The sequence below is a fragment of the Setaria italica genome, chromosome VI, assembly GCF_000263155.2.
Source record: "Setaria italica strain Yugu1 chromosome VI, Setaria_italica_v2.0, whole genome shotgun sequence".
NCBI classification, from domain to species: Eukaryota; Viridiplantae; Streptophyta; class Magnoliopsida; order Poales; family Poaceae; genus Setaria; species Setaria italica.
The window spans coordinates 31,650,281-31,677,255 of record NC_028455.1 but is presented as its reverse complement, the minus strand read 5'-3'; the positions used below and the strand labels follow the sequence as shown (position 1 = coordinate 31,677,255).

The following is a 26,975-nucleotide window of genomic DNA, read 5'->3' as shown; positions in this document are numbered from 1 at the left end:
CATCTAGATATATATTATGTCTATATACATAATAAAAATTATGTATCTGCTAGAAAAGTCAAAACGAATAATATTTTGGGACGGAGAAAGTATATTTTAACGTGTACTAACATAATAGTATAAAAAGTATTCTCAAATATTATATGAGTCCAATAATAGTGGTTCTTATGGCATATGGAGTAATCCACCAATTTGTAGACTAAGTATATTAGTCAAATATTACAAATTTTAAATCTTTGTGTTGCGTGGGCGCCAGAGAGAAAAAGGTTGTGTTTAAGACTAAGCTAAAGCTTTTATCATGTTGGTTAAACTTTAGTTCACTCCATGCCTAGATAATTTAGGTACTAAAATAATCCTTTATGCGACTGAAGGGGCTCTAGAATTGTTTAAGGTCCCGTTTGGGTTCCTTCATTTTGAAGGAATTGGAATCTATTTAATGGAATAGGCTAATTTATGTTGGAATGTGGCATTCCACAACTTTCCAAAGTTTAGATATAAGCCTATCTTAAATTCATGGGGTGGGAGATGGAAATTGATTCTATAGATTATGGTTATTAGAATAGAATTCAATTCTTATAGCACGCTCTTGGACTCGCTTCTCTATAGTAGAAGTGCAGCATATAAGTATCTTTCTCATATCACCAACTATAATATACAACTATATTCCACATACAATTATATTAGCTTAATTAATTTGTGTCTAAATTATGATTATTAGGATGGAATTCAATTCCAATGATCCAAACGGGGCCTAAAGTTTTTTCACAAAACGTGTTATTAGCCTGCTTACAATTTGAAGAAGAGGGTGCTTTCTTTTTCAAAATGTAGCTCGACTGTAGGAAATAAGCAAGTCACCACATTCGACAATCAGTCATCCGTGAATGCTCGGCAACGGCTCCAGAGTCTCGACGTAGGCGAAAGTCGTGAGGTCGCCATTGCTTTCCTCCAAGCTCATGACGAGCTCCCGCCCCTTCACTGCCCGCGACTGCCCGTCGTCTTGGCCGTCGCCGCCAGTCAAGTCGCCCACCTTGTGCCGGTACAGCCGTCTCCTTGCCCATGAACAGCCCCAGATCAAGTCGTCGCGCGTGCTATCTTGTGATGCGCGCAAAATATACTCGCCATGCGTCAGCTGCGGCGCCGCAATCCAGTAACCGGACGTCGTCGGCCTCGCCTCAACGATGTCGTACCTCCGGCTCCACCGCGGCCACGCACCTCCGCCATCCAGCACCCACACCTCCACCCTCGCCATCACCGCCGTCGCCACCACCGCGCCCAGCCTCCCATGGACGCTCGTCAACTCCCACCCGGCTTCCGCCGCCGGAATCAGGCCGGGGCACTTCGCCCGCGGCGGCGCGGCGAAGGACGTGACGCGCTCGTCGGCGAGGTCCAGCGCCATCACGCGGCTGGCTGACGCGTCGAGCCAGTACGTCCGTCCGTCGACGCTGATGGCCTCGGACAGGCGGTTGCAGCTCGCGTCGCCCGGGGCGGTCACCGGCACCTCCCGCCACGACGTCGTGTCGCCGCCGCCTAGGGTGAACACCTGCACCGCGTCGACCTCCTGGCGCCGCCGGCACGGGATGTGCACGACCTTGTACTTGCCCGTCGTCGGGTGGTAGCCGAAGCTGTACTTCCCTGGCGCCCTCGCCTGCTCCCACTCCGACGACTCTTGTCTCTTCCTCCGTCGCCATGGTGTGGAGGAGAACCCACGACCGCTGCTTCTTGTCTCTTCCTCCGTCGTACTCAAGCACCCACACCTCGGTCTTGCTCCCGTTTAGAGTTCTCGTCCGCTTCACCTCGTAGGAGACGACGGCAAAGCCCAGCCTCCCGCGCAGGTCCCTCGTCAGGTGCCAAGAGAGATCCAGGCATGGCTGCACACGCACCGGCAGCGTCGTCGCCAGCACGAGGCGCTCGTCCTTGAGGTCGAACGCCATGACGGAGCGGGCATCCTTGGCGACCCATTACGTGGCGCCGCCGGCGCTGACGACGCCGAAACTGAGGAGGCAGCTCGACCCGCGGCGGACCGGCACCACCCGCCACGACGCGTCCCGCCCCAGCGACCAGCGTTAACACGTTCACCGTGTCGAACGGCCAGCCGTAGTCGCCGTGGCAGGGGACGTGCATGATCTTGCAGATCGAACGTTAGCGACGTTCTGCATTCACCGAGCCCTGCTATAAACACTCAACGGCTCCCTGGTCTCGACGTAGGCGAACGTCCGGATGTGGGCGTTGCGGGCGCGGGCCACCGGCGTCCCCGGCTTCCGCTCGTTGGTCCGCACCTCTCCGCACTGCAGCCTCCCGGCGCCCGCCAGCCGGTGCGCGAACACGACGCTCTCCCGGTCCTCGGGGCCGATGGTCAGGACGCACTCGCCGGCGCGCGCGAAGACGAAGTGCGGCCGCGCCAGCTGCTGCCGCGACGCCTTCGGCGCCCCGTGCACCTGCACCCTGTACCGACAGCTCCATGCTCGCCCATCTCGTCCACCCTCGAGAACCCAGACCTGCACAAAAGCCCAGACGACGAAGGCAACAAGAAAGAAAAACCAAAACGTGTCAGGTGCGGGTGGAAGCGTATACACGCCGGCGATGACGAAGATGCACACGTGAGTAATTCATTCATCCGTGAACCGACCGCCGTACCTCGACCCTCGCCAGCTTCGGCTCGTCGACGGTGACGACGAAGCCCAGCCGCCCGCGCACCTCCGTCAGGTGGCAGCAGTTTCCGTCCACCACCGCCACCGGCAGCGCGGCGACCGGCGCAACGCGCTCGTCCTCTGCGTCGAACGACATGACCCTCTCGCTCCCCTTGGTGACCCAGTAAGCCGCGCCGTCGACGGCGACGAGGCCGGCGTCGAGGCGGCAGTTCGCGCCCACGGGGGCCGCCACGTCGCGCCACGCCGACGCCGCCACCGCCTCCCCCAGCGTGAACGCCCGCACGGCGTCGAGCTGCCCCGTCCGGTCCGAGTAGCACGGGAGGTGCACGACCGTGTACCGCCCCGTGGCCGGGTGCTGCACGAAGCCGTACGTCTCGTGCCAGCGCGTGATGATGCCGCCGATCCTCGCGTGCCCCGGCAGCGGCGGGAGCGCCAGCGACTCGCCGGTGGCCGGGTTGACCAGCGAGACGGCGCCGCCGGGCCTGGTGTTGTCGCAGAGGCAGAGCAGGCCGTTGCACGTGCCGACCATCCGCGTGTCGAAGCAGCAGCCCGTGGCGGGGAGGGGCCCGCCGCGCCACACCTCCCTGCACCGGCCCTCCGCCGCCGGGTCGTCGATGACGTACGCAGAGCCCGTCGCGCAGCTCCAGCCCCTGTCGCGGATGACGTATGTGAGGGGCTTGGGCTCGCTCGGCCTCGCCGGCGCCCGATCGTCGATGACGTCGCACCAGTGCCGGCAGACGAGGCGGAACCGCCGCCGCGAGGTCGCCGGGAGGCGCAGCAGGATCTCCGCGAAGGCGTCCGAGGGGAAGTCCCAGCAGCCCTCGCCGTCCATTGCGACGCAGTGCTCCAGCGTGCGATCGATCGACCTCTACACACTTGCGTCCGCCTCTTCGTGCGGATCCGAGTTCTTAGTTGACCTGGTGACTACTTGGCACACAAGTTTGTTGCTACTCCCGTGAATCCTCGTATATGAGTATATCTCGTCACCGTTACAGCGACACTTACGGAGGGATCAAGCAACCTGCTGGTCGCTCGATTGGAAGCTTCGTATAATGCACGCACTTCGCGATAGCCTTCCGAAATATACTCCCTCGGTTCTGCCATTGACCCATTCGTGGTATTCAAAAAATCTTAGTACAAACATGCAAAAATACAAGACGTTAAAAGAAGAATGAAAAATAAATGTTGTGTAACGACATTAAACAATTTGTATTAATGAAACTGTGTAAATCCATCGAATACGCATGTCCGATGAAATAGTTGTTGCTATTTACTTCTATAATGAATCCTTGGTTTAAATGAATATAAGTAAAGAAAATTACCCCTTTCTCTTCGGCTTGTATCGATGGCTCTTCTCTGCCGGAAGATCTTCCATATGGATAATACACATTTTAGTTGAGCAAAGATATCTGCGGAGGCCGTTCGTGAAGATATCTGCAAACTAGAGCAATATTGGGTTAAGATGGCTTGTGTTACATTGCCATTGGCAAAAAGTAGTCCATCATCCCTTGTACTTCATTCATTCAGTATCCTGCTTTTTTGTTCTTTGTTTCAATAGTTTGAAGATACATCAAAATGCCTCTAAACTTCTCTGAATTTTAACTGAACAGTGGCAGGGGGCAAGCGGTATATAGAATAGAAATGAGCAAATGGGGGCATCGCCAAATCAAATGCAGTGGACGTGGATTGTGCATGGCACCAGCACAGTTTGGGTTGCTGCCAAGCCCAAAAACAGATCAGGCATACTTTTGTCTATGAGTCTGCCTCCTCATCAACTGACTGAGATTTCGTTTTTCCATCACTCATCTTTTTCATCCGTTGGATCAAGATCCAATGATCCTCAGATGTATATCCCTGATATTTTCTTTCTCTTGCTTATCTTCTTCTCATTCCCCTAGCCCTGACGCGAGAAAGCGAGCGGATGGCTGCCGCCGTCTCGGCTCTTTCCTTCGTCACCCTCCGGCTACACCAGACTCACCAACGGATGTGTCCGGTGTCGGCGCGACCCACCGATGGTCTCCTCCCTCCTCTTCTGCCCCTCCTTTATAGTCTCGGACCACACCGGCTTCACCTTCTTCAACTCCGGTTGTTCAAGTTCCCCTGCAACCTCCACCTCCCTGCTCGGCTCCGGCGGCAAACCGCCACCTCTACCGCCATCCACAACCGCTGCCGCCGCTAACTGGTTGGCTCTCGACGCCCCCGCCACCTCTACCGCCCGCCAGGGATCCCCCACCGCCCAGCTCCGATGGCGCCTTCGCCACCTTCGCTTCCCGCCGTATCTGGCGCCTCCACCGCCAGCCGGCAAGCCGCCCAAGAGATTCCTCTACAGCCAGGCACTTGAGTAAGCCCCCAAACCCCCCCCCAAACCTAAGAACAACTCCAAGAGTCTCCCAAAAAAATTCTTCTTGAAAGAGCATCTAGGCCCCTTGTGGGTTTTGGTGATTGAATGACAAAAGCAATTAAAGGACTAATAAGCTTGTTGAGCTTTGGCAAGGTTTTATTAGAAATGAAAAGGTCAAGCTCATATCATATGAAGCATGCAAGAGTATAGAAATGACAAGCAAAGATTGAATTGAGTGAAAGAGATAAAGATGGAAATGAAATTAGATTGTCTCATTAATTGTTTGCTTGTATAATCAAAGAATGTTGATAATTGCATGAGGATTGATCAAGATCACAACAATGATATAAGTGATCAAGAGCAATGGTGAATTGAATGGAATTTCAATAATAGGTTGCTTGGTCACATGGATGGTATTCCTTATTATCAAGAAAGAAGAAATTTAACCAAGTACTTAGTATTTCAAGAAAAGTTAAGATAAAAGATTACTTGGTCATAATGTTGGTATAAGAACGATATTCAAGTATGAATCAAGTTCAGTTATTGAAGAAGTAGATTTCAATGGGTATTCATTGTTGATACAAAGAAAAGCTTAACTTGAGATGGCAAGATAGGATGAAGAAGCCAAATAAGGACTTAGCTATGAGGTACTAAGCAAGGGATGAAAAGACCGTTGTCCTCGTGAATGTTTTAGAATCTATGTCCTTTCAAGAGGCAATTTTGCTTATAATCATTATTTTAATTTTGAAATACAATCAACGGTACAGATTTAAAACCCTTGGCTCAAAACTCATGCAGAGGTTCAATAAACCTATTCCTTTACCTAAACTAGCATAGATGCACGTGCGACACGCACGTGGTATTTAAAAATTTAGCAACCAAATCAACAATTTTTTATTATTACAATTAGGGGTTTATATTTATTTTCTAAATAACAAATATTTAGAAGTAATAGGTTAATGCATACCTTGGTCATCAAAGTGTGTACATGGATGCCACTGGAAATGCATGGCCTCGTATAGTGTGATTGTCCGAGTTACAGATTCATTAATCATTACCACTAAAAGTTGCCATCAATTATTTGGACTATAATCAACGAAAATTGGAAAAACCTCGCATTTGCATCCAGCAAAGGAAGACCAGACAACCATGCATTATTCTTCCTCATTAGAGGGTTCAGGTTCCCACTGAACTATTATAGAAGTAATTGTTTGTCTAGGATAGTGTAAGGTTATTGTTTGTCATCTGTACATAGAGAGAGTCAAAAATTCGTAAGTTTAAAGATGGCTTGGGAACTGACTAATTTGTATTGATGTCATCACAATTATTAATGAATGTTAAATAAAACAATAAAATATCTATCGATACAGTTAATCAATAGAATTTCTCCTCAGGCAGAAGAGAAGAGAGTCACCTCCTATCCACCACCAAGCAGTTACTCCCTCTTTTTGCCTTCATCAAAGATAAAGTAATTAAGAACAATCAAACATTCAACAAGCCAGCAAAAGAACATCAAAACTTCAACGCGAAATTGCCAATGAATTAGTGTGCTGCAAAGCTGCATTTTCCTTCAGAGAAAAACCACCAACAGAAGTTGTGGAGGATGATAGTTTTGTCTTGAGTCTAGAAAAAACAAATCGTTCCTTAGTATTTGTTGGCAACTCATCTCCTTCACGCCTCTCTCTAATCTCGTCTCCCTGTGGAAATCTCATCTCCCAGTTTTTTTCTCCATGAAGCAAGCAGGTCATCGCCAGCCATGCCAACGCCACCGGCCTGCATCCCCGCTGGCCGCTCGTCGCGCTCACAGGAGACACCGCCAAAAGCAGCTGGCCCTCCTCTGCGTTGACCTGCACGGGCGGTGGGGGCGGCGGCGCAGCTCACACAGTCCAACGTCGGCGTAGGTGCTCTGCTCCAATTCCACCCCCGCCATTGGCTCCCGCGTGCTCGCACTCCGCCGAGGATCGGAGGATGGGAGCGCGGAGAGGAGCGACGATGGGGAGGACGTCGCAATGCAGATGGGGAGGGGAGGAGAGGGGGAACGCGCCTCGGGGCGTTGGAGGGAAAGGCGCCAGGGGAGATGGAGGTGGACCTGGCGCCACCACCGCATTAGGAAGATAACGACGGGGCCCCAACTTCGGCCACGGCCCCGAGGGAGCGCGAGGGCCGAGGGCGAGTGCGGGCAGCGAGTCGGGCGGGTGCGGGAGGGGGAGCGCGGGACACGGCACTGCTGGTGACCGGCGGTTGGCCTTGGCAGATGGGGAGGTTCGCGGGGGAGCAGCAAGGCGAGCGCGGGCAGCACGGCGGAGGGTGTTGCTGGCGGGGAGCCGGGGAAAGGGGAGGGGAAGCGCGGATGGCACCGCGGGGAGAAAAAACAATAGGCGCGGCGGGTACAGGGGTGGGTAGGACAGGGTTCGGTGCAAAAAAAACAATAGCTGTTTGGCTGAAACATTTTAAAACTCTCGATTTTATGGGCCTGCACCTCCTCCGACCTTCTTTGAGGCGTGAGGATGCGGTGCACTCAAATTAGGTGAGAAAGATTTTCAATTATTTTCGATCTTTATAGTATAGAAGAAAAGATGGCATGCGATTCCTGTTGCTATTCATTATTCATTTTTCTCGGAGACGTGAACCAAGTACTCAAGGTCAAGGCTATCGTTATTGCGGTGCTATCTATGTTTCTGGAATTAAACAATCTAAACGCCCACCCTAATTTACTCAAAGCAGAAGAAAATAGAAGGGTCCATTTAAGTGCAAACACTATCCAAACATAATTTTTTCCTTTTCGCAGGAAGCCAAAAAAATTTCAATTTCATAGAGTGAATTTAATCTAAAAAAACATATTTTGTAAATTATCGGTCATTCCTGCTCAAACTAACAGTAGAGTTGGTATTTGTCGCATGTAAATCTTATGGAAAAGATAATGTGCTTACATGTAAAGTCACGCTGGCACGAGTTGTCATACTATTGGCATACGTGTATCCTTTGCTTCCGCAGCGTTAGCACGAGTTGTCGAGTTGTACACTAGTTCGAATAAAAGTGCGGTTTTCCAAACGTGCACATTGTCTTCAAACTTATCACGTTCGGTTAGGAAATATATCCATCTCCTATAATCGGCACGATTTTATTAGATCTCCAGATCGATCTACTAGCAATAAGCACACTACGGGAAACACTACAAAAAACACTTTGGAAACAGTAAAAAAAAACATTCGGCAACTGCTTTGCCGAGTGTCAGAAAATACTTGGCAAGAAGATGTTGACGGATTGTCACGGTAACGACGTTTTTGCCGAGTGTCAGACGGAAGAACACTCGGCAAAATTTATATTTTGCCGAGTGTTGTCGCCTTGACACTCGGCAAAATTTACACACTTCACCAAGTATCGTGGTCGTGGCACTCAGCAAAATTTAGCCTCTTTGACGAGTGTCCGTGGAGGATGACGGTTTCAGTCTACCGGACGACGCCTTGGTGCAAGTCTTGTTGCTCCCCCCGACGAGCTCGCGGCGGCGGTTTCGCCTGGTCGGCAAGCGGTGGCGCGACCTCGTCGACAAGCGCACGCCGGAGCGGCAGGCCCGCACCAAGATCCTCGCCTTCTTCGCAGAAAGCTGCGGCTCCCGCGCCGTCGTCTTCGACGGCGAAGACGGCAGCCGCAGGTGCCATGCGTGGACGTACCCGTGCTCCTACGACCTCCGCTACGATCTAGTCGGCACGTGCAACGGCCTGCTCTGCCTCCACGAGAGATCGGCGTTCGGCGTCAACGCCGGCAGCTTGTCCGCCATCTCGGTGGTCAACCCGATCACCGGCGAGTCGCAGCTCCTCTCGCCGGCGCCGATGCAGAGGCACTGGGAGCAGTTCAAGGCGTTTGGGATGCACAGCTTCGGGTACCACCCGACGACGGGCGAGTACAAGGTCGTGCACATCCCGTGCCGGCAGGGCCAGGCGGTCGGCGCGGTGTGGGTGTTCACCTTGGGCGGCGGCACGTCGTGGCGGGAGGTGCCGGGGACCACCCCCGGCGGCGCGAGCTACCACCACTCCTGAGAAGCGGTCAGCGTCGACGGGTTCACATACTGGCTCGACGCGCTCGCCGACAGGGTCATGGCGCTCGACCTCCAAGACGAGCGCGTCACGTGTTTCAACGTGCCGCCGGCTCTCCGGCGCGGTCTGACCCCGGAGAGGAAGGCGGGTGGCGGCTGACAAGCGTCCACGCGCGGCTGGGCATCGCCGCTACGACGTCGTGGACCGGGGTGGAGGTGTGGGTGCTGGAGAGCGGCGGCGGCGGAGGGCGGCCGCGGTGGGCTCGAGGCTGCACGCTCCCCGAGCCCCGCGGCCACCTGGGGCCCTGGATCACGGCGCCGCACCTGACCCACGGGAGTACGCCATGAGCCGGTCGTGGGGCAGGGCACGGCTGTACCGGAGCAAGGTCGGAAACTTGATCGACCGCCACGGCAACAACGGGCTGCCGCCGCTGCTGGAGGGGGCGGCGGAGCTCGTCATGGACGATGACACACCACACTACGAGGAGATAAAGACCTTTGCCTACGTCGAGACTCTGGAGCCATTGCCGGCTATGGACGGGCCTGCTGCTGGAGATGGCGGATCAAATCAAGCACGTGCAGCAAATGGCGGCATGGAGAAGAACGTGAGAGGATGAAGGTGGGCTCTTTTGTTGAAATTTTAAGCTGTAACATTGTTTATTTCCCATAGCTGTAACTCTGATCGTAAATTCTCTTCAGAGAGCTATGAACTATATATAGTTTTCAAATGTTCGCTAACTATTTTCTGTATTCATGCGTATACCTGAATCTGATGAGGTTTTGCTTTCTTTTCTTTTCTTTTTTTTTGAAAGCTGGATGGAAACCCATTTGGCCCACTAGGGTCCATCTGGTCCTTAAGCAGTTTCTTCATCTTTAGTTTCTATTAGGCCCACCAAGGCTCATTGTTATTTTCTTATTATCATCCTCCTTTCCAGCATTTTCTTACCTAAATTTTCCTCTTTATTTGTAACTGTCCTATACTTTGGCAGTTAGCGGGTGAATTCATCTATTCCCTATATATTCTTTTTTTATTTTTCCAAATGAATAAAATAATAGGAAATTAACAAATGGTAATAGGTCTGTATTACATTACCTAAACTTATTTATTTCTCTTCATCTCTACCACAATACCCCCCCCCCCACACACACACACACGCAAACCAAAAAAGAGCAGCAGTGTCATCATCTACGCACAAAAACATATTTTGCCAACAACAAATGGTGCTCGAATTATGGAAACTGTGAAAAGTCCTCCGTTGTCCTCATAAATGTTTTAAAAACTATGTCCTTTCTAGATGTAGTTTTTCTTGTAACTATTATTTATTTTGAAAACATGACTATCGATTGGTGCTATCTTATATTTCTAGAATAAAACAATCTAAACAAGTGGCCACCCTAATTGAAGACCAAGTACAATCTAAACATGTCATATGTTTTACTATAGACAAAACAATATGCTTATCCCGTAGGGCAACTGAGCACCATTGGAATCGTCGCGCAAGTTCAAAAGGTTTACGAACACACCATCAATAATGGATGACATTGGATTTTTTTTGAACGACACAAACATGATGAGTTGCATAGCCATGACATGTCATATACATATCCACTGAGCAACTACTCAGTGAGTTGCTCAGTGATAAATTCACACGATGTCATATTGGCAAATTGCTCAATAGCCACGAAAGTAACATCATTGGTGATATATCACCACGATGTCGAATTGACCACCGAATGATTGCTTGACCTCTCTACTGACGAGATAACAATTGACAAACGCCACCGTACTCTCCCTCCATCCCAAATTGTTCGACGTTTTGATTTCTCTAGATACGCAGTACGCACCTAAATTCATATTATATCTAGATACATAGTAAAAATTATGTACGTAGAAAAGCTAAAACAACTTACAAGATATGAATTTATATTTAGATATATAGTAAAAATTATGTACGTAGAAAAGCTAAAACAACTTACAAGATATGCAGTCTCCAAAGGTAGAAATATCAGGAGAAAGTAGGTGAGTAAATATTTTAAAAAGAACAAGGAAAGGCAAAAACATTGTAGAAACCTAAACGATTCTAGGCCAGCAACGTGAGTCTTCACAATCATTTTCGTTGCTTATCTCAGACCAAAAGGCAAAAGAAAACAAATGCCGAGTCCGCGCTAGTAGTCTGCTAGAGCAGTAGAGCTGGAGGTGTCAGAGGTGCGGAGAAACGTTGGCGCGCGCGCACGCGCCCAAAATCTTGACACACTGGCAGTGGCAGAGCATCCACCCAGCCGACCTGAGGGAATCACCGCACCTTTTGCGTGGACAGACAGTGGCGGGCGGAGCTCGGCGAACGGTTGCCACGGGTGCGTGGGGGGGTGGGGGGCGTACGCCGTGTCACGCGCATGAGGGGCAGCTCCAGCTCGCCCCGCTCCCCGCCTCACACGTAGCACGCCACGCGGCGACGGCGGCGTGCGCGGGACGGGATCACGGGGCCACGGGGGCTCCGCGAGGGGCCAGGACAGGGGCTCTCCCGATCGCGCCCGCCCACGTGAGCCCACGCCCCCAAGGCGGCAAGGCTCACGCGGCCCGCCGTCCCCCGCCCCCGCCCGGGCGGGGTCCGCTGGTTTCACCGCGCCGTGGGCTCCATCCGATCCGAGGGAGGCGGGTACGACGACGGCACGGCACGGCACGAGAGCCAGGAGGCCATGGCCGCCACCACCACCAACCAGCCCCGATCGGCCGTCGGCGTCACGCACGCCGGCTCCACGTGACCGACCCGGCTGGATGGTTCGGCAGCTTGACCGCTAGGGAGCCCAGCCCTAGCAGACTGGCACCGCCCTCTGGCTGTCGTCTCTTCCGCGCCTTGGCTGCATCCATCCCCGGCAACTTTGCGCGGCAGCCAACTCGTCTGTTCAGGGAAGATGTACGATGTTTGGTGATGATTTGATTGGTGTCCTGTCCGCACATTCTAAAGCACAACTAGCGTACAGTGTTTTCTGCGACTCGGTACGTTGGATTTGGGGTGTTTGGCTGCACGGGGTTAAAATTTACCCTATCCCATCGGATATTTAGATACTAATTAGGAGTATTAAACATAATCTAATTACAAAATAATTTAGTCTATTCTATCGGATGTTTAGATACTAATTAGGAGTATTAAACATAATCTAATTATAAAACTAATTATACAGATGGAGTCTAAATGAAGTCTAATTCGTGAGACAAATCTATTAAGCCTAATTAGTTTATGATTTGACAATGTGGTGCTACAGTAACCATTTGCTAATGATGGATTAATTAGACTTAATATTCGTCTTGCGAATTAGCATAGAGATTCTGTAACTAATTTTATAATTAGCTCATATTTAATCATCCTAATTACCACCCATAAGGCGAAACTTTAGCCACTGGTATCAAACATCCTGCGCGGCCGGCGGCAGCGCGAAGAGCCGCAGAGGATCTCGCACGGAACGGAAGACAACTCGGAACCGTGGAGGTGAAGCAAGCGCGGACACCGCCACACCGGGAGCATAGCGAAGCCCGTGACGAGACAGCGGCGGGCGGTGGCCGATGGACGGGACGGGGACGGGGACGGGGACGCGCCCGTCCAAGTGTCGCACGCGCGCGCCGCATGGCCCTGTGGCCCGCCAAGCCCCCCCGCTGCCGAGCCGCCACGAGTGACGCGGACGCGCGCACCGCGCCACCAACCGCCCGTCGACGCGTCCCCTGGGCTCCCCACCTGCTGCTTCTCGCGCGCTCTCTCCACCGTGGGCACGGCGCGGCGCGGCGGGGCACGGCACCGCGGCATGGGCGCGAGCTTCGCCGTGGCGACAAGTGTGGGGGGCGCCCCGCGCGCGGGTGGGAGCGGGGGTGCCCCACGTCGCCGGGCTGCGGGGGTGGGGCCGGCCACGGGCCCCTGGCCCTATACGCCGGCAATCGCGGGTGCCGCCACGGCGGACTGCGGGAACAGGAGTCCGCTGCGGTGCCTACACGCCGCGGGCCCTGTAGCCCCGCGACGAGCTGGGCTGGGTACACCGGAGGTCCTGGAGCAAGCTGCCGTGTACAGTGCTGCTCCTGTGCTCCACAGGGTGTTCTGTATTCATACGTGGCGCGAGGAAAGGCCCTTGACCAGCCACAGAAAACTAGGCGGTATTTTTAAATAAAAATAAATTGGCACATCTATATTTGGAGGAGCTTGAACTAGGCCTGGTTTAGTTCCCAATTTAGAAGTGGTAAAATTGGCATTTTACCATAAATGCGCAACTGTAGCATTTCGTTTGTATTTGTAAATTATTATCCAAATATTAACTAATTAGGCTCAAAAGATTCGTCTCGCAAAATACAACAAAACTGTGCAATTAGTTTTTGATTTCATACTCCATGCATGTACCACAAGTTTGATGTGATAGGGAATCTTCTTTTTGCATAGTGTCAAAGTTGGGAGTTTGGAGGGAACTAAACATGACATAGTTGGAGAGTGTTACACCCATCCTTTCCTACTTCAGTTCCTAGTGACGCCTGAAAAAGAAGTTAATTCCTCTGCAACCAAAGCCGTCCACGAATGTACACGATAGAGTATTAAGGCGGATAAATGATGCGCTTTATGCAATGATGATCAGTGGATCGCTCCATCATACATTTCATACGCTAGATGATGGATGGGGTCGCCTAGTTTATTTGCAACCCAAAAAAAGAAACCACGAATAGACAGGAGAGCAGGCATAATCTAACGGCAACTTGCGTCGCCTAATTCGATCCAATGAATTGACCCCTGATTTGCTCACCGGATGCCCATTGCGGATTAGCGCCTCCACATGCGCGGCCCATACCAGCAAAATCTCCCCAACAGGATCTCGCTTGATAACGAATGCCCCAACGGTAACCAACCCAATCATCAGGCCTGGTTGCGAACAAAAGCCGCAAGTTTAAAACTTCATCGCTCGTTTTCTTTTTCCCCTGTAACATTCCCGAAACAATTCAATAACTCCAGCATTTAAACAAAACAAAAAAAAAACTGTACAATTATCGCCAGGCGCAAGCGTTGGCCTTAAAACTAGTCGGGTTTGTACGTGCAGATCATGCGAACATATTCGCCGTGTCGGAGGTTTCAACCGCAAGAACCCGCGGCTCACTTGTCGCCGAGCAAAGCTTATTAGCCGAACTAATTCCAGCGAGTGACAATTTTTTTAAAATCGCCCGGGCACATGGCACGTTGATTAGTTGTTGTTCGTTAATCACACGCATTTCTTAATCCCCCGCCACACAACAATTATATATTTATATATCTATATATCTATATATATAGTTATATACTCCCTTCATCCCAAATTATAAATCATTCCAAGAATCTTGGAGAGTCAAATTATCTCAAGTTTGACCAAATTTATATGCTAATATAATAACATTTATGATGTTAACTAAGTATCATTAGATTCTTCATCAATTATATTTTTATAGTATACCTATTTTATGTCATAAATTTTTATAATTTTCTCTATAATTTTGGTCAAACTTGAAATGCTTTGACTCTTCAAGATTCTTGGAACGACTTATAATTGGAATGGAGGGAGTATATAACATACACGCACAATACTTAGCGGGGAGAGGTGCGTATCCCGGCCAATTGCACGAGTCCTGGGCCTCAAGAACTCAGGATCACCAATCAATAAGCTAATCGCTAATTAATCAGAAGAAAGCCAGTTTGCCAATGTCACCGCGAAAGTTACAAGTAATCAGCAAAAGGGATTAAAAAAAACAGGCACCAAAATCTAACCCCAACCGCGTTAAGATTTTTCCCCGGCCGAGTGGCGGAGCGATCGATCGCCATCAGCGCGGCAATGATGGGCGCGCTTCCGCGCCATTAACTCCCCACTCATCCTGTTCAACTACGCCTCGGGTTTGAACGAACGGGCCTCTGATGGTGATCGGGGGGGACAGGTGGCGGCATCGCGGCAGACGGGGACAACGGCGCGGGCGCGTACGTGTCGAGCATCCGGCGACCGGCGGCCTCTCGCCGCTGCGCAAGCGGGGTTGACGGGGGCAGCATGGAGCGGTGGAGCCATCAGTCGCCGTCGGTTGATGCAGCCTGAAGCTAGGATCGTGTTAGTCTCATGTATAGCACAGCTTTACGATCACAATTGGATGAAGCTATTCTCACTAGTAGTTGGGTACCAAACCCTAATCAAGTGCTACTAATAAACCTTCTAAGCAAACTAAGAGAAACTTGTTCACATTGCATTGGGATCGAGTTCTATAAATTGAAGTCCATGTTCGCATTGGGGTAGGTTATTATGAACTTCCCTCGCAAAAAAAGAGAAAGAGGTTATTACGAACTTTAGCTGTGACTATGATGGTTGCCTGTGCTACAGCGCTAGTGCGACAGCTCACTAAATATCAACAATTTACATCAGCTTTAAATGGTTTGGTACCTTTTAGCCGGTGTCTGGTCTCGTTCAGCCTGCCATGATCTTATCCGGTAACAACAGTGCAATGCCGTGGACCATTTTCTTTCTTTCTTTTTCCTTATTAGGACGCTTTGGACCATTTCAACGAGCTGACAGTAATAACCACGACAAAAAGCTACACAACTTGGTCCTGTTGCTTGCTCCACGATAGATGCAGATCATAGAAACACGCCCAAACAATATTTTAAAACTTTAACCAAACATGTGTGCAAAAGTATTTAGATTTGCCACAATTAGTTAACAAATTATTTAAGACATTTCTCATTAATCGTTGCTAATGTACTTATACTGCAGCTTCTAGAGTATGCATACATTGGAGGAAGTTCCAAGAAATCTAATACTCGTGCATGTAGTGGCAATATGAGGAACTGCTTTCTATCTTTGATTGAAGATGACCTCCCTTCATACTCTTGGCCCCTCAAAAGAGACAGAAAAACTCCTCCACCATGGGTTAGGCGTGCTGCCAAAATTACCGCAGTAACCTCCCACGGTAACTGTGCCGCCGCAGCGCCTGCTTTACCCGTCAGGCCGTCACCCACCGCTAGAAAAACGGAGCCCCACGTCTATAAATAGCTCTCCCCACTCGAATCCACCACTACCATCCCAATCTTCTCCTCCCGCATCGCACCCACCTCCCCGAAAAACTCCCAAATTGCAATCAGGTCCCTGGCGTCCACCCCCAAATCCGCAACCCAGCGAGGGATTCGGGAATTCATCGCGGGAGCCCGACGGATCGGCCGGCGAGTATGGGCATCTCGAGCATGCCGGCGCCCAAGGACAGCCTGATGGGGTTCGTCCTCTACAACACGGCGGTGTCGGTGGCGATCCTGGCGGGGCTGGTGCGCGCGGCGCTGGTGTTCCTGGGCCTGGCGGCGCCGTCCCCGTGGGAGTGGGAGGGCCTCGCCGCCGACGACCACCACCACCACCACCGCCCGGTGGTATCGATCACGCCCACGGGGCCGAGCCTCGCTGACCGGTTTCGGAGCCGGTTCCGTCCGTCGCGGTTCGGGCGGCGCCGCGGCGGGGTCGGCGGCGGCGCGGGGGCGGCGGCGGACTGCCGCGTGTGCCTGGCCCGGTTCGAGCCGGAGTCGGTGGTGAACCGGCTCCCCTGCGGGCACCTCTTCCACCGCGCGTGCCTCGAGACCTGGCTGGACTACGACCACGCCACCTGCCCGCTCTGCCGCCTCCGCCTCCTCCCCCCCGCCGACGACGACTACCCGGCCCTGGCGGCGGCCGGCCCGGCCGTCCGGTTTTAGAGAGAGATCTCCAGCCACCGGGGGCTAGATCGGCGTGGCCCCGCCGTGTGCGCGTAGGAATTCCAGAGGCAGTCAGGCAGGCAGAGGAGGAGGCTCCTCCATTAGCTAGCTCTAGTGCTCCGCTCCCAATTAGTAGCTCCTTTTTTCCCTTTTTTGTCATGCGTTTTCCCCCACCATTTCGTGCCCTTTTTTTTCCCCTTCTTTCGTTTTCGTCGCTCGTGTTTGCTGCTGTACCGTCTGTAAATATTCGCAGCGTGCTCCGATGGTGTAGCACTTGCAGTACCGTGTACAGGCTTTTCGAAAGCGAAGAGATGAGAAGAAGAAGAAAAAAAAAATTGATGCAAAAAAAGCTGATCCCCTTTTGCTTTTCTCCGCTCTTTAAACACAGTACTACGCGCCTTTTAAGTTTTTATCTCACTCCAACCAGTATATTCTACTCACTCCAAGTAGTATATACTAGCACACTTGCTAACTTGAATTAAATCCTTCCATTTCTGTGCTAAAAGAAAAGAAATCTGAAATTAGTAGGAGTTTGTTACCCTTTTCAAAAGGTGTTGGGAGGCGTATATAGAATAATAGTTTCTGCAAAAAATATAATCAAAATAGTTGGGGGAAAGAAATGGTAATAAAATGGGGGAATGTTCTAGTGGAGAAGCGACGGTTGATATTTTTGGGAGGAGAGTCAGAGAGAGAGAGAGAGAGGGGAGGGAGGCATCGCCATCGCCATCGCTACCCGCTAGGAGCTAGCCGGGAGGATATCTCTAGAGCTTTTTACGCATCTGCCGGGGAACCGGCCGGGGGGGCAGACAAGCCGCTGAAAGGCACCCCGGGCGCTCGCATAGTTTTATGGCGGGTCACATGGGGGTGCGTGCGCGCTCGCCCGTCCGCCGGGGCCCACCACCTCCCCCAACCCCGGCGGCGGCGTCCGCCACCGGCAACTCCCCCCGCATCGCGTGCGCGTGTTATCTCCGGTGCGCGGCCCAGATCACGCAAGGGAGACGACGAAACAGGCCGTTGGCCCGGAAGACGGACGGCCCTGATTTGAGCGCTGGTCGTGGCCGCCGGCCCGGGCGGATCGCGCCGATATGGATGGATAGGAAGCAGCCGAGCATGCCACCGGTTTTTCTTGGAGGCCATCAATGGCAAGGCAGGCGCAGGCACCACCGCTCCAGCGACGTCCCGGGGTTCTCGGCCCCTGGATTTGCTTTGCCGTCGGGAGGGAGACATGGAGGAGTCCAGCTTCGCGTCGCTCGGGTTGGATAAGACCTGCGCTGTGCCGGGTCCCTTTCAGCAGGGCTTCACTTCAGGCTGGCCGGGGCGCGGGGGCTCTGTTGTCTGTTCGGTGTCACGTCTCGTTCGGCCGGATAATATCTCACTCGGCGGCGGGCGGCCTTCGCCGTCGTCATCGGCTCATCGCTACCTGTTCTGATGTACTGTACTGAACTGGCGCCATGACAAAAGTGCACAACGGGCGACGCCGACTTCCTGCCTTCGAAGGCTGTAAACTTTCACTGCTTTATTGTTCCATCACTTTATTCTCGGATTTGTACTGTTCAACAAGTGGCCAAAGAATCAGAGTTATCTGGTTCTGGGGCAATACAACAGAGAGAACTTGCAAGCCAGACATTCAGCTACTGTCTTTCTTTTTTTGATAACAGGCTACTGTCTATTGAGCTATCCTATCCCAAGTTCATGCTTTATGCTGGTATATGGTAGACCTTTGTGTGGTATCCAAGTTCTGCAACCTCTGCAGATTTCAGCTACATTTGACCAGGTACAACAAAACTGGTGGAGGATGGTCACCATAGGTTCACCAAAATTTTGACCGTAGTGGTCCGCATTATTCTTCCAACACAACAATCAGAATCAGTTGCTGTCTGGGCGTATCTTCAGCCAAGCAATGTTGCTGTCTGGGTGTAATCTTCAGCCAAGCAATGTATGTACAGGCCATGCCAGTGTTAGGAAATGTTCAGTCACTGATCAGTATTATGCACAGGGACAGGGATGGTGAGAGATCAAGGGTGGTCCTATCTGGCATGTGAGAGCTCCCTTGATGCCAGGTTGAACATCTCTTTCAGGCGAGCGGATGAACTGGAAAGAACGTTCTTCTCAATTCGCTTCTGATGCCTGGTGGACTTTGACCACTCGATTCCGAGGGAAACTTGAACACTGCTTGCCCTTTGCTTAGGTGCAAGGTCCTCAATTTGGTACTTTATATGAAGCTGCAAACGCAAGAGAGGAGAGCAGGTCAAACATACTGTGTTTATTCTGCTAATGTGAAGAGAATCAGAAAAGCGAGTTTGATCTTTCATATGATTAGAAAGGATCTGCTGCTGATTTTTGTCTCCACATAGCTACCCCTTGACTATGTTACAGCACAGGATCACGGAATATCATGCCATTGACCAATTGACAAGGGTGTACTCAAATCGATATTACCTTGCAATGAAGCAATTGTCTTTCATATTTTCTTATCTCTGAGGAATCAAAGATAAAGTTTGCGATTCCCCTCTGACAATGGCTGGTATTTTTTTTAATGATAAACTTATAAGCTAAAAAATACTCCATTTAACAGAGACTTTGACTTTTCGTTAAAAAATCATAGATTTTGACAAGCTGGTTTAAATGATGTGTTTCTATTACAGTAACACAGTTTGGCATAAAGAACATCTAGGTAAAAATAAAGCTTGGCCAGTTTCTCAATAAGAAGAAATTTTTTTTCTAGAATTGAATTTCTCTAGATGGTGTTACAGTTAGATTGTACTACTACCAATTCAACCTTTTGTTCTGGTCAACTACACTTCCCAGGTGATATACGGAAGCAGACAATCTGTCATAATCCAAAGCACAAGAAAGGAGGGACTTTTCAAACACAATAACGGGAGCATGCAAATTCCAACCAGAATGCCAAGGAACAGAAGATTCAAGTATGTATACAAACCGTAAAGAAGTCGCCGAGAAGGACTCCTTGAAGCTCCATCACCTCTTCAATAATCCATCCTTTCTTATTGGGCATAGGAGATTTCTGCTGTGTTCCTGTCACTTCTCCTCCAACGGGAGACAGCTTCTTGCTAAACTTATAATGAATTTGTCGTTGATACTCATTGGGTTTATCTGATTCCCATTGTGTAGCTGAGTATTTCTGACATCCAACTTTCTCCATTACCTTCATTTCCAAAGGACCTCCTTCGAACACCTCCATAAGTGAGGCCATCTGGCAAGAGACACATGTATGTCAATTTCAACTTTCTTGTGATGGACCAGAATATAAGTAGTCAATAAACTTGCAGAGGCGCAGGTGTATATTCAGATTTGCCATGGTTAGTATAAGTTAACTGAACTTACATTGGTTGAAATGGTTGAGGAGAAAACTTCAGTCATCTGAAGGCCCTTGGCATCCTCGATACCAACAAAAATCCCACTATCCTCGCTCTGAAGGGTGTTATTTTGGGACTGTTCTTCAGCAAGCTGTACTTTAAGCTCCGTGCTCAGAGATCTTGCTTTCCATAATGCCATTATTGTCCTGTAAAGCACAAACTTTATTTATTATTGTATGAGGGCAACAGACCATATTTATTCTGGTGAGAACCTATAAATCATGCGAAAGATATTTCAAGAATCGAGGCACTGTGGATCAGGGCAAAAACACAGGCCAGAATACTTGATGATTTAAACAGGCAGTTAATTTTAACAAAGATTATTAGAGAGTTTGATTTATAAGAGCTATATGGAACATATTCCAAATGCTTAAGAATTTGGACATTTTACCTATGGGCCACGCTAAATGATGCAAAAGACTGGAGGCAGAACTTAAGCTTTCCATTGTCCACGCTCTTTGCACCATGCTTTGCATCCATGCCTCTACCTCTGTGAAGAGTTATTACAACGGATGGACTCCATGATGATATTGATTGGGGTATTCCTTGTATGTCTTCAATATCCTCCCATAAAAAGTAAAATTTTGTTTTCCTCCCAAACATGCTTGAATAAAACCCAATTGTTCTTGGAGATAAGAAAAGATGACCCTGAAGTTAAAAGTAGAAGAGTCCTTGTTAATTGACTGGACCAGTATCGAGCTATTCAGAACCATTGGGGACACAGGAACCCAGTTAGTTAATCCAATAAATCAAACAAAAGCAATAAAATACATATAAACATTTAACTCACATAGCATGGAAGGAACGATATGAAATAAAATAATAAAATCAATTTACAAGGCACTGCTGGCTTACATCTTCAGTTGGTTTCTATCTTGAAATCACAAATGATGTAATTGCAAGAAAATGTTCCTGAAATTTGCACTACTTTTCAAAATAAATGTATAAATTAGCTATTCATCTTTCATACTACAGAAAATGTGCGCACACAAAGACTTTTGGAAATACCATCCCTCAGCATTCTTCCATAGGGAAAACGATTGCGAAATAATATACAATGTATATTATGAAATATAAGTATTTATGAGAAAAATCAAAAGATTACCTGTGTAGGCAATTTCCTCCTCAAGTAACAGGTAAAACTGCTGATGAGAAATTCTTCTGCTGGCAGAGAGAAGAGCTCCTGGAATGCAGTATTGGTCCGAGGAGACCTCAATGTCATCTGGTAACAGTAACTCAAATCAGATTGGGAACATCATGCACTAACAGTATACTCCATAGCAGAAAGGAATGAAAGTTCTCACCTTCTTACCAACCTCCTTCTCCATTTTACTCAGATACTCAGTGACCATGCCAGTCCCCTTTGAGTTGTTCAGGAAAACCCTCAGATGCAACTTGGACTGCCAAGACTGGGCCAAGTTACCTTTAAGAGGAACCCATACATCAGCTAACGCTGACAAGTTTGATTTTACAAAGTTAATTTCTGCATGTCCAAGGGACGTAACTTCATCGAATGGTCCATCAAAATCATACACATGTACACTCATCACTGATGGTGGATCATCCATGGCGTCAAATTCAAATATTTCTGCAAGATTTAGTGAAATAGGTTTAGTTGCCTGTTGCATGACATACAACAAAACACATAATGCTTCTATGCTACTAAAAATAGTGCAGTTCAAATTAAAATTTCCTTCTGATACACAGTTATGGTAGAAGATGACAGGGTTTAAGAAGAAACCAGAAACAGACCCAGAAAATGCATACCGTTCCACTGAGGTTCCAGTGTCTGGAACTTGATTGAACTTGTTTTTGTTTTGCCATTGCAAGTAAATACCACATAAGGATCGGAGAAACCAGTAGCATCGACTGGAGCCAATTTGATTCCCTCAATTAAAGCAACCGTTAACAACCATCCATCACCTTGTGCTTTCACGCCATGATCACCACCTAAATGAGGAAAAATATTGACAAAATAGGCATAAATCACATTCATGCATATAAGATCCAAAAGCATACTACAAGACATGAACGTCATAAGGTTGTAGTCTTTCTTCCAAGAAAATCAAGCTATTGCGGCTAGTTCCATAAACTTATTGAGAAAAAGCTGTAACAACTGAAGTTTTATGATTCCTTAAACGCTAGTCTTAAGAACAAGCTGGTGTCAGATAAGTTGAGTGTCATTGTTTTGTTTACACCAAATTTCAAGCTAAACTCAAGTGTACCTGAACTTCTTCCTACTAAAAGTTTCAAAACCTTATTCTGATTTTTCGTGCTAGAGATAACATGAGATGTTATGGAAGGTGAGAGAATTTTTTTTTTACCTTTTTGTCCTCTTGCTTGAACAAAGCATGTAATTTTCTTAAGTATGTTCTGTACTTGAAGAAACAACAGCCCACCCATGATAATTTCACTCAGCGAATCTGGCAGATCTAATCCTGGGAACTCAAGGCCTTGAACAGAACTTGAATTCACTCGCAAAACATGCAGAACAATGTAAATAGACACAAAAAGGGAGGATAAGACACCAAAGTTGCAGAAGTAGAGAAATGCTATCTTCCAATCAGATTCCTGGCCCCCTTGCAAAGAAGCTAACACCTGTTCTTTGTCAGATCCAGAACCTTCTACATCAATAGGCTTTATCTTTTGTGATAGTAAATCCGAAAACTGTGAATAGTTTTGCTCCAAGCCTTGCCTTGCACCATTTTCAATCATACTTTTGATCATAGTACTCTGAAGAAAATTCATGCGCCAAGAAATTACCAAATGTGACGTCTGTTGCTGAGAATCAAGTTCAGGGCCTGGCATGATTCGGAAAAGAATTTCTGTCCGAAAATAAGTACCACAGGGAACATCAGGGGTGCTTACACTCAACAAAACTGCATACTCTTTTCCATCAGCCTTCAAATAAGATTGCTCCTCGGTTGCTCGAACGGCTTTAACCAATTTCGATGGTGCCGTTGTGTAAGTTACCACTCTCTTCAAGGACTCCCCATCATTATCAAGCCTCCAGGGTTCAGTTTTGAAATCAGTACAACCTTGAAGCTCAATCATTGTTTGTTTAAAATCTGAATCTGGTGAGAAGAGAAGGTTATTCAGATCACTAGGCGAGGCAAGATATGACTGGTTAACAAGAATTCCTGGTAGATTTACAGGCATCTCGACTCCTTCATGCCGTGATTCGAGAGATTTCAGTAGTTCACTGAATGGAGCCTCTGGGCACGTCTTATCATCTTGGCTTACCGGAATCTCATATCCTCTTGGTTCCTCTTGAACTTGTTCTGAAGCCTCGGAGATTTCAGAGGAGGTTGGCACCACATCGCCATTTTTTTTACCAAATATTTGGCAGACACGATCGACAAATGATGGCTTATCAGTTTTAGAACTAGAAGTTTCAGCTCCATTCAAAGCTGCATTAGAATTTTCTTTTGACCTGTCCTGTGCAGCAGCTTGATTTCTGTCAGTAACTTCACTACATTTATCCTCTGCAGGGATTTCAGACCCATCAGAATATTCATTGATACTATCTTCTTTACAAGTTTCAGTTTCTCTATAAGCTAATGCAATAGATGGAGCTGTGCTTTGGCTTGACAATGAGTAGTCTCTCTCTATATCAGTTAATTCAGCTGAAAGATCATCAGACCATGACCGTGTGGCTCCGGCTGATTCTAAATATATTGAGACACAAATCTCCCCTGCAAGGTGAAAACAAATGAAAAACGAAGTGATGATGACTTTTATCGAATAACAACATCAACTACACTTCATGTGCTAGATCTTACTTGACAGCAAGTTGTCCTAAGTAACCAGTAAAATGATGCAAATTCAGAAAGTGAATTCACATGAACAAAGAAAGATGCATGACTGAACATAACCAATAAAAAAAACGAGCAACAAAACTAGATGAATGTTCATCAATTACCACAATCGACCGCCTTGTTGGTTTTGCCCTTCGGAAGAAGCTGGTACCATTGGGTACCAAGCGATAAGTCCTCCGCTGCCAGAACATCCTCTAATGGCACCCTCAGCTGCCCCAGGAAGTCATCCATCTGGAGGATGTCTTCGTCATAGACATCAAGCTTGAGCACATCTCTGACATCGCCGACAAGGAAGCTGAACTCCTGATCCCAAGTCGGGTTCAGGTTCATCTTGATCACCTTGGTCTTGAACCGCTGCTTCCCGAGCTGCAGCTTCACGTACGGATCGCTGAACCCGTTCGAATCCATGGCCCGCAGGTTGCGGGCCTCGATCACACGAACAGTCAGCCTCATCTCTGCTGCTCAACTGAGCCAGGAAACACCCCTTGGCAGAAATCCCCAAGTCGAGAAGAACAGGAATCACCAAGAGAAGTGCAGAAATCGATCAAAGATCCCTCCTTCCCAAATCCTAAGCGAAACTCCGCATCAGAAATTCATAACAACAGTAGCTTCCCCGAAGAAATCGACAGGATACCAGCCGCTCTCCAATCCGCCCAATCCCAGCACCGGAACAGCAGCAAGAACTCCCACGGAAGTCGGATCAAATACTCCTTTCTTCCCTGGACATTGCCAGCTCCAAATTCAGCTTCAGACGGCCCAATGATATAGAGACACAAGCGGATCGGATTTACACGCACCAAGCCGACGGAAGCAAGAATGGGTAAGCCGAGGCGCACGCGAAATGGGAAAGCAAATGATGGAAGCAAAGTAAACCGCGACCAGACTTCGAAACTGGTAGGACCGCTAGTATTTTACGGCTGAAAGGCGCGTTCTTGGTTGGATCAAGTCAAAAGCTCCCACATGGACGCGAGATTTCGTCCACGACACACGCACCACACAGTACACACAGAGAGAGGAGCGGCGGAGTGGAGAGCGAGGCAGGCAGGGGAGCTAGGAGGGAAGGCAATCGCATCGAGTTCGCGATTAGACTAGCCGGGAGCCTTCGCCTTTCCCTGACTCGATTCGGCGCCTGGCGTTGTCTCTTCTCCTCTTCTCCCCTCTCTCGTGTCCAGCGAGCCGAGTCCCCCCGTCCCTTCCCCGCGGTTGCGTTGCGGGTCGCCGTCGCCTCGCTTTTGAAGCTGCGCAACTTTTTGGAGGAATTTCGTCAGGTTTTCTGCAATGATTTCTGCAAAGACTGCGACGAAAGCTGTGTTTTGTCCGATGACTGCAAGTCTGCAAGTGCCAAAACTTCAGTTACAAAATCTTGGCAGGTTCTGAAAACATTTGTGAATAAGTTTTGGTATTTTCTGACCAGATCTGGACTTGTTTTGTTAGATGCTGGTTCTTTTTTTTTTTTCTAAGTGCCACTGAGAGGAGGCCTGCTTCATTTGGGTGCGCACGAGAGACAAATCTTGTCCCCCCGTATCTGGCAAGAACCAAACCAAAATCTGGAGTAGCCGGCAAAACTACCTGCGTTGACATGGAGAATGATGTCTCCTTCATTGCTCCCCTTCTTTTTTTTGTGCAAACGCATCTGTCAAATGATGTTTCGGCATCGTACGTTCGCACTCCATTGACATGTAGAATGCATTGTTTACGGGAACTGTCACGTCCAACATTCTCAATTAAGTTGTCTGTTAGTTTATGCTGCGAGTGGTCTACCAACTCCTCCAAGGACGAAGCTTCCTATGCAGGGCAAGGAGGTGTGATTAGTGTGGATAATTGTTGTTGCTGCGTCGCGGAGATTTGATTAGGTCCCGTTTGGATACCTCACCTGTCATATCAAATGTTTATATGTTAATTATGAGTATTAAACATAGGTTAATTATAAAACTAACTGCACAGATGGAGTCTAATTCATAAGACGGATCTATTAAGTCTAATTAGTTCATGATTTGATAATATGGTGCTACAGTAACTATTTGCTAATGATGGATTAATTAGGCTTAATAGATTTGTCTCACGAATTAGCACAGGGGTTCTGCAATTAGTTTTATAATTAGCTCATGTTTAGTCCTCCTAATTAGCATCCGAACATCCGATGTGACACTGCTAAAATTTAGCATCTTGCATCCAAGCACCCCTTAGTCGATCTATGTGTTTGACCCGCAGCCGTCCATCTACCTTGATTGATGGCAATAGTGCATAATGATTAACATATCTAAGAAAAGCTTTTTAAAAGAGTGCAGAGCAAGTACTGCTAAGCAGCTTTGTAACTAGGTTGTGATGGCATGAATAACTAAATGACGCTTAGATTGCTCCTATGTGATTGACGAAGAATATTACTCCCTATATTCTAAATTCTAAATTACTATTCGTTTTAACTTTTCTAGTTACATAACTTTTTATAAATATGTAGACATTGCATAGTAAAAGTCCCAAATTACTATTTGTTTTGACTTTTATAGATACGTAACTTTTTATAAACATGTAGACATTGCATAGTTAAAATTATGTAGGTAGAAAAGCTAAAATGAATAGTATTTTAGAACAAAGGGAGTACTATGCTAGCTCCTCACTGATGAGACCAAAAGTGTTAGGCTGCTGTTGAGATCAGTCCTTGAACACTCTTGTTACTTCTTGATCTTGATGTTCCACGCAGTGTATATTGGGCACGTTTGGATTGAAGCCCTTGCTTGCCCTACAAAATAATTGGCGTTGACCAATCTCACATACTCACGTTTGAATTGAAGCCTATCACCAACAGATGGGCAAAACGGCAGGTGGCGAAAAGCTCCGCCAAATATTTGGCGACGTTGGATTTGGCGGGCACATACATCAAAAAACCAAACGTGCTTATCGTGACTGTCAACGGTGAATGTAGCGCAACGAGTTAGGAGGGGCTCATCTTCCTCACTCTTCCTCCTCTCCTTTGTTTCCTTCGTCCTTTTCTTCTTTCTTCACTCACTTTTCTTCCTCTCCTTCATGCATGGCTAAACATGTACAA

The 26,975-nt window shown here is 48.4% G+C and overlaps 3 protein-coding genes across 3 annotated transcripts; 1 reads left to right on the top strand and 2 right to left on the bottom strand.

The window, feature by feature from the left end:
• Positions 1-2,156: 2,156 nt before the first annotated feature.
• LOC111257727 (F-box protein At3g07870-like) lies at positions 2,157-3,480 on the bottom strand. The gene is made up of 2 exons (XM_022827782.1): positions 2,635-3,480; positions 2,157-2,495 (listed from the first exon to the last, which is right to left on the bottom strand). Exons 1-2 carry the CDS (start codon positions 3,478-3,480, stop codon positions 2,157-2,159), a joined length of 1,185 nt encoding a protein of 394 aa, XP_022683517.1.
• A 12,335-nt stretch (positions 3,481-15,815) lies between these two features.
• Positions 15,816-17,117, top strand: LOC101778173 (probable E3 ubiquitin-protein ligase XERICO). The gene has a single exon (XM_004973726.4). It carries the CDS (start codon positions 16,225-16,227, stop codon positions 16,732-16,734), a length of 510 nt encoding a protein of 169 aa, XP_004973783.1. The 5' UTR covers positions 15,816-16,224; the 3' UTR covers positions 16,735-17,117.
• Positions 17,118-18,293: 1,176 nt separating this feature from the next.
• On the bottom strand, positions 18,294-25,140 carry LOC101777760 (C2 and GRAM domain-containing protein At1g03370). Its single transcript, XM_004973725.3, has 9 exons — positions 24,034-25,140; positions 22,436-23,806; positions 21,879-22,061; positions 21,416-21,699; positions 21,217-21,333; positions 20,503-20,759; positions 20,080-20,257; positions 19,676-19,948; positions 18,294-18,956 (listed from the first exon to the last, which is right to left on the bottom strand). Exons 1-9 carry the CDS (start codon positions 24,380-24,382, stop codon positions 18,762-18,764), a joined length of 3,207 nt encoding a protein of 1,068 aa, XP_004973782.1. The 5' UTR covers positions 24,383-25,140; the 3' UTR covers positions 18,294-18,761.
• Between the last annotated feature and the right edge of the window lie 1,835 nt (positions 25,141-26,975).

Coding starts and splice junctions, on each gene's coding strand:
- LOC111257727 (XM_022827782.1), bottom strand. CDS start 3,480: ATGGACGGCGAGGGCTGCTGGGACTTCCCCTCGGACGCCTTCGCGGAG. Junction 2,496..2,634: donor CGAAGCTGGCGAGGGTCGAG/GTACGGCGGTCG, acceptor GCTTTTGTGCAG/GTCTGGGTTCTCGAGGGTGG.
- LOC101778173 (XM_004973726.4), top strand. CDS start 16,225: ATGGGCATCTCGAGCATGCCGGCGCCCAAGGACAGCCTGATGGGGTTC.
- LOC101777760 (XM_004973725.3), bottom strand. CDS start 24,382: ATGAGGCTGACTGTTCGTGTGATCGAGGCCCGCAACCTGCGGGCCATG. Junction 22,062..22,435: donor TCAAGCAAGAGGACAAAAAG/GTAAAAAAAAAA, acceptor TTCCTCATTTAG/GTGGTGATCATGGCGTGAAA. Junction 21,334..21,415: donor AGAAGGAGGTTGGTAAGAAG/GTGAGAACTTTC, acceptor TACTGTTACCAG/ATGACATTGAGGTCTCCTCG.